The sequence below is a fragment of the Elephantulus edwardii genome, unplaced genomic scaffold (genome assembly GCF_000299155.1).
Source record: "Elephantulus edwardii isolate Elephantulus edwardi_28Jun2011 unplaced genomic scaffold, EleEdw1.0 scaffold00210, whole genome shotgun sequence".
Classification (NCBI taxonomy): domain Eukaryota; kingdom Metazoa; phylum Chordata; class Mammalia; order Macroscelidea; family Macroscelididae; genus Elephantulus; species Elephantulus edwardii.
In genome coordinates this window covers 1,484,809-1,492,440 of record NW_006399960.1, presented here as the reverse complement: position 1 = coordinate 1,492,440, position 7,632 = coordinate 1,484,809, and the positions used below count along the sequence as shown (strand labels likewise).

General features: G+C 42.1%; 1 protein-coding gene across 1 annotated transcript in view; it reads right to left on the bottom strand.

Moving 5' to 3' along the window:
- TSPAN7 (tetraspanin 7) overlaps positions 1-5,796 on the bottom strand; it is a 169,492-nt gene extending 163,696 nt beyond the window's left edge. Inside the window, exon 1 of the mRNA XM_006897514.1 lies at positions 5,713-5,796. Within this exon, the coding sequence (XP_006897576.1) occupies positions 5,713-5,793 (81 nt within the window). The 5' untranslated portion in view covers positions 5,794-5,796. The remainder of the gene's footprint in view (positions 1-5,712) is intronic.
- Positions 5,797-7,632: the final 1,836 nt, after the last annotated feature.

The window sequence follows — 7,632 nt, the reverse complement described above, 5'->3', positions numbered from 1 at the left end:
ATTGTGAACAAAGCTGCAATGAACATGGGTGTGCATATATCTGCTTGGATGTCAGCTATGGTCTCTTCAGGGTATATTCCCAGTAGTGGAATTGCTTCAAAGGTCCTGGGAGTACTAACCTTGACCCAAGAATCTTTTGGGGGAAATGTCTCCAAGAAGAGGAAACGTACAGGATATCTGAAGTGTTTGAGCATCAGAGTGAAGATGCATAGCATTTAGATTAAATTTTGGGAGAAATTAATGACATATAAAACAAAGTAAAAGGAAAATAACCCCCAAGGTAATTCTCAACTCCAGGGAAAATAAAAGGCTGTACAAGTAACCCTAATAGACATGATTTATGACTGTGTATAGGATTGTAAACACAATTTTGCATAGAGTTTAATTAGCCACATTAAGGGAGCTCTAGAAGACCCTGGATAAGATGGATTGACATAGTGACAAGGGTAATAGGGGCAGGTGTGTTGGAGACAGTGAGATTGGCTCAGGATAGAGCAAGGTTCAAGCATAATCTGTATGTAGTTGCACTTGTAACCCAAACACCTTGCCTCTCTGGCAGTCCAAACACACCAGTAGCCAGCCCCTCAGGAGAAAGATAGGCAAACTCCTCTTATGCAATTACAGCCTTGGAAATGAGTCAGTTCCAACTTCACGGCAATGAGTTGAAAGTTGAGTGAGTCACATCAATGCAATTACTAGCTACTGAACTAACAAAAATGATATAATTACATAAGAAAGATGTGAGGAGAGGAAATGAATACGAGAGAGGGAGAAGGGCTAAATTTCATCTTTCATAGTGAGAAGTCAAAATATAACACCTAAAACTGAAAAATAAACCAAGCCAACCACACACAATTGAAAAGCCGCATTATAAATGTTATTTAGAAATGAAATTAAATGCCAGAAGCATCAGCTATAAAGTTGTTTTTCTATTGAATATCCAGTATTTGGCATACAGTTGACATTCAAGGAATGTTTGTAGAATTACACTGACACATAAAAGAGTAAGTATAAACTTTAATATATACCCAAATTCAAATATCCTTTCAAAGGTTAGAGTCTACTTTTCCCTCCAACCTCTAACATTCCCCCACAAACACACACATTCAATCTAAACCTCACAAAAAATAGACATTTTCTTACTATTGTTCTTTATCTAGTTTTAAAACTTTCCCCAGAAGAAAAATTTACTCAAATTAGGGTCGGGAGCAATCACTGACATTTCACAATAAGGGAATTTGATGTTGTTTTTGTTGTGTAACGTTGAATCTGAACCAATCAATAGCTGACCCTCCAGAGGGTTTTCAGAGGCAATTAATTGCTTGAGAGCAGACTGCTCATCTGTCTGCCACGGAGCAGCTGGTGGATTTGAACTGTGTACTTTCAGGATTGTAGAGAAGCGTCTTGCCACTAGGCTGCTAGAGCTACATAATGACAGCCCTAAATACCTCCTTAGGACAAGAAATAAAAATCTAATATATACTGCAATGAAGCAAATTTTATTTTTCTTCATAAAATATTGTTTTAAAAATGTGCAACAATGAATGGAAATCCAAGTTCTTTATAAACTTAAAATAAAATATCAATTAAAAATATTGTTCTAATTACTGGATTTAAAGGTGAAAAAATTAAAATCTTTACTTATAACTCAAATAAGTACTTAAAATATAGTTTTTAAAACCTATAAATCAAAACTTACTGCTGCTGTTATGTACTGTCGAGTCGGAATCAACTCACAGCTGACCCTCCAGCAGGGTTTTCAAGTGGCAATTAAATGCACCGGAGGAGATTGCCCATCCTCCTCCCACAGAGCAGCTGGTGGCCTCGAACCACGTGCCTTCAGGATTGCAATGCAGCTTCTTGCCACTAAGCCACCCCAGTTTATTGTTAAAAAGCTGTATTATTTCACAGGAGGGATATTGTGTTTTTATAGTAGAACAAAGACTACATCTTTTTTTAAACTCAAGCTTAACAAATAAATTGTTGTTGTTGTTTACCACCAAATCGGAATTAACCCACAGCTGACCCTCTGGCAGGTTTTTAGAGGAGAAGATTGTCCATTTTTCTCCAACCGAGCAGCTGGTGGCCTCGAACCAGGTGCATTTGGGATTGCAGTGCAGCTTCCTGCCACTAAGTCACCAGAGCTCCCTTAACAAGTAAATGGCAATTAAAATTTTGGAACATCCAAAATGTCTAACAAACCAGCCAACCATTAACTAATAATTGAACTCTCATTAGACTAAGCACGTCCTTGTGAAGTCCTTTATCCAGTCTTTGCACACTTTAATGGCAGGAATATATTTAAATCTCAATAGGTAGACTGGAAATAACGCTGTTTAAAAAGCCACTCTACCGAAGTGAGTTAAGGTAAATAACTGAATAAAACTATCATGAGCCAGGACGAATAGCTTAAATTGTTTTTCTTGAAAACAAACTTTAAAAAAAATCCAGGAAAATAAAATCTGCTGATCTATCAGTCAGGTGATGTTATTTAACTACAAGGCAAATCATCCTATCCATTCAAACACAATTATATACAGAGCTACTTGCTCTCTTGTCTTTAAATAAATAACAACAACAACAACAACAAAAAACCAAAAACCGATACCCAGAATGATGGGTATGATCTAATAGAGTAGCTCCCAAATATAAGTAAAGTGAGTTTTGCATAAGGATTTAGTTTTTCTTGGAATGTATTATCATGTAAATCTAATTATCATGGAGGTTGCCTGCATTATTGATATTATGGACTGGAGTGTTCTTTTTCACGGTTTAGGATAGGCTGTGCTGTGCATTATTAGGTGTTTAGCAGCACTCCTGGACTGTACCCACTAGAATCTAGTGACAAAAATTTCTCCAGATATTTCAAAAAGTCATAGGCAGGGGCAGATGGCAAAACTGCTCCCTGAAAAGGATCATTGCTTTGGAGGGACACTTCAGGAGGGAGAGATCTAACAGGCAAGCATATAAAACAATTCTTTCTCATTCTAAATATGATAAACTTACGATTTAACACATGCTCAGGCATAGCAACCGTGGTGGTTTGCCACCATTTTAAAGCCAAACATCTTCTAGTCTTACATCTAAGTTGAGGGAAGAGAAAGAAGTCCTATCAAACAGCTCAAAGAGATCACAAAACAATTTTGCCTCATCTTCTCCTTTATCTCCCACTTAAAAGTGCAGTAAGATCATCTTTTCTGTGAATTAACTAGTACAATCCTAGAGGCGTTCACTTGTTAAGATTTTTAAAAATGTGTTTTTAAGCTCAATGGAAAACATGACAGTTGAATTGTAATTCATTAATGAAAATGTCTTGTTCAAAATACCTCTGTATCTGGAAATATGTATTCTATGGGTTGTGAAATGCAAAGTTATCTTTACATACTAATTAAACTAATCAAAATGAAACTAATAAATCTTTTATTTAAGACTATGAAAATGGGAAAAATTAAAATGTGGCCATGAAAGAAACTCAGAAGACATAAAATGTAGTGGTTGATTGTTTAAATTTGGGGGTATTAGGTAATTATGGATGAGGGATGGAAACAAAAAAGAGAATGCAAGAACTCATTACATGAAAAGCCTCCATCTAGATAGAAGACCCCATTTCTTTACCAGACCTCCAGTGTGCTGGAAAAAAACCCAACAAAACAAAACCAAAAACCCCCCACTCCTGCTTCATTTACCTTGTAAGCCTTACTTTTCAAGAAGCTAAAAATAGCCACCCTTATGATTTACTCCAGAAACAAGTAAGAAGGCAAGTAAGTACTAATGAGCTAAACAAAAAAGAGATTTAAGGAAATAAATAAAAAGCTAAACCAGTTCTCAGGAAGTTTCAACAACCAGCATGCATTTTTCGAGGCAGGGAATAAAACTGCTGGATCTACGCTTAGCTCACAGTTCCACCACTGAGATTGATGAACCCGTGTCGTTTTTAGGTCCATTTCTGTGTTTGCCAAGGAGCCCTGGGAGCACAGTGCTCAAGAACTCAGCTGCTAACCATAGGTCTGCAGGTGAACCCACAGGCCTCGCTTTGGTAAAGATTACAACCTTGGAAATTCTATGAGACAATTCATTTCTAGAGGGTCGCTATGTGTTCGAATCAGCAAATGGTTTGGGTTTTGGTGTTGGGTTTTTTAAATGGTGTTTGTGTTTGCCTCATGCAATATACCAGTTAATGTATCCTGTTTCAATGCAGAGTTCCTAATATACAACCCCCAGGGACCAGAGCGTCCCAGACCTGAAGGATCATCAATGAAAGTCATGAGGAAATGTCCAGGACAGCATTTAAGGTGTTTGGTGTTTCAGATTTTTGTTGCTTTTAATACTTAATAAATTATAGCTCCTACCTTAGCTATTACATATATATCCCGGTTCACCACAAGGCCCAGTCTGAGTACCTCATACAACACTCAAGCCCACTTTCAAACCAAAATTTGAAGGGGGTGGGGGAAAAATAACTACCCAAAACTGGGCTGACTTTACAGCGTCTCAGGTTTCAAATGACCGTCTTGGAAACTGATTTGACCCAGATTACTGGGGGGAGCCAGGGACTCGGGTCAAGCACCCATTCATTCCCCCATGGCGTTGTCTGTAGCTTGGAATAGGAATGGGGAACTTGGAGAGCCTGGTGTCATCTACATGGAAAGAGAAACAGCGGGGGGCGGGGGGATGGTCTTTAGGTACCACCCACCTCTCCAAGTGAATCACTGCAGTACCAGCCCTGCACTGTTTCCACGCACTGCCAACCAGGATGAGGTAAGGCGCAATCCTGGAGCCCCCTCCTACTCCCCCTCCTGTGCGCAGAAGGGCTCATCCCTCAGTGAGGTGCACAGCGCAGCCCCCCGCGGCCCGGCTGAGGGGTTGACGTCACCCTTCTGCATTGAGCTTCCAAGACTGGTGGCAACACCGAAAGGGGACTAGAGTTGGGGTGCTATCTATCGCCTTCACCAAGTGGTGGAGGTCCTCATCCAGGACGCTGCGGTCTGGATTCGCGCAATGACAGTATGATCAGAAGGGGAATGAGAGACTAGAGGAGAATAGAAGAAGGGTCACAAGACCCTCCTCCCTAGTCTGCGAGAAAACGCTACCATACCCTAGGTTTATGTAAGACCCTCTTCCCTCCATGCGTCTCTCAATGGCGGGGGCGCTCGTTCTCCCGACCCTCATCAGTGAGCTTGAGGGATTCAGGTCGCCCTTGCCCAGCCAGGCATGCACCAGACTCCGGGTGTCTCCCTCCTGCAGCCCCGTGGGGTCGGGAATAAAGGTGAATCTGGGCTCAAACCCCTCTCCTGCGCCTGCTCTCAGACCGCCACAGGTTAGCTCTGAGAAGCGCCGCGGGAGGATGGTGAGGGGATGGCCAGAGAGGAAAAAAAAAAAAAAGATGAAATAAAGCTGCAACTTTTCCCAGGGGTTGACCCCATCCTGCAACCTTAAAAAATCGATGCATTAAAAAAAATTTGGACAGAATGACGACCAGCAGTCATTGATACCACGCAGCCCCCCGCTGCCCGCCCGGAATGGGTCCAGGGTTCTAGCAGCCCCCAAACCCGCGGGGTTCCTCTTCAGCCCCAGCCCACCACCCACCGCGCGCCTCCTTAAAGAGCGGACAGAGGTTTTAAAAAAAAAAAAAACAAAAAACCAGCTTCTTTCCCAGAACATTACTATCCGGAGGGATGGTGGTCCGACTACTGGCCCGGCTTGGGGACTTACCCAGAAGACGAAGGAGTAGATGATAAGGAGGGTTTTCAGACAGGTTATCACAGGTTTGGTCTCCATTCTCCTCGATGCCATACTACTCTGCGCGGTCGGCGGCGGCGGCAGAGCCGGGAGGTGGGCGGGCACACCGGAGAGAGAGGAGGCGGGGCAAGGCGGGCCAGGCTGGGCGCGCGTGCCACCAGAGACCGTGTGCGCGCGCAGGCGAGACTGTGAGCGTGGATGAGCGCGCCCCATGAGGGAGTGCCGGCTGAAGAAGCAGTCTGGGCAGCTACTGCGCAGTCTCAGAAGGCTGCCGAGCAGGCTATCCGGCACAGGCTCCCCGGTCCGACCAAGTAGGAGACCAGTCAAGCCAGAGCGAGTCAGACACTCTCTAGGCTGCCTCAGAGGTCAGGATGACTTCTTCCAGGCCCCCTTTGCGTTAAGATTTCAGCTTTGTACCCAATAGGGCCTTAAATTTTCAAGGCTGTCTGCACCTGGCTTCCCGAGGTTTCTTGGTGTCCGTGAAAAACAATCTGGGCTCTGTACTTGAGTTCTTCACCGGGCCTCTTAAATATAAGCAGTCCAATAGTCATGTTCTTGGCAACTAGCAGGGCTTGTCTGTGCCAAGAATAGACTGTGACAGGTGGCCGGAAATACAGCTGGAGGGATGGTCTGGAACCCAGAGGCTTTCCAAGAGCTCCATTTTGCAAATTCCCTCACATTTAAAAATTATAAAGAAGCTAAATTAGAAGATGGTTTTATATGAAGGTCCCACCTCTCTTGGTCAGAAGATGCTTAATAGATAGATAGCAGTGAAAAAAACTAGAGTCTTTGAGAATGATTTGTTTTCACCCTAATAGGTTCTGACCACTTCAATCAGGTAAAAGATGTATCAAAGAAATCAGAAGATAATGTCTTCTTTGGTGAAGTGTCTGTTCAAATTCTGTGCCCATTTTTCAATTGGGTTGTTTCTCTTGTTGTGGTGTTCCAGTATTTTATAAATTCTAGATATAAGGCCCTTATCTGACATGTCATTACCAAATATTTTTTCCCAGTCTGTGACTTCCCTTTTTACCCTGTTGAAGTTTTTTGGATGTGCATAGGGATTTGATTCTTAAAAGGTCCCATTCATCTATTTTATCCTCTCCTGTTTGTGGATTTTTCAGGATGCTTAGAAGACTGTTATGTTGTGGATTAGGACTTCTAGAGTTCTTACAAGCTTTTCTCTGATGAAGTTTATAGTTTATAGTCCTTGGTTTTAGTCCTAGGTCCATGATCCACTTTGAGTTGGTTTTTGTGTATGGAGTGAGGTGTGGATCTTCAGATGGTGAAAAAAACACATGAAGAAATGTTCAAAACCTCTAGCTCTAAGAGTGATGCATATCAAAACAATTATGAGATATCATTTCCCCCCTTGTAAGAATAGCAAAACTTAACAGAACAGCCAACAACAAATGCTGGCGAGGTTGTGGAGAAACTGGAACCCTTATTCATTGTTGGTGGGAGTGTAAAATGGCTCAACCACTATGGAAGGCAATATGGCACTTTCTCAAAAAGTTACAAGTAGAAATCTCATTTGACCCAGCAATTCCACTACTAGAAATATATCCTAAAGGAACCATAATTGCCACCCAAGCAGATATATGCACACCCATGTTTATTGCAGCTTTGTTCACAATAGCAGAGTTGGAAACAACCCAAGTGCCCATCAACAAGTGAGTGGATAGAGAAGCTGTGGTATATCCACACAATGGAATACTACGCTGCATTGAAAAACAAAGAACTCATTAAATATTATACAAAATGGGTGACCCTGGAGGACCTTATGCTGAGTGAAATATCTCAGTCACAAAAAGGACAAATACTGCATAGTGCCACTATTGTAAATCGGGCATGACATTGATTGAGAGGAGACTGAGAAAGATGGGATAAATA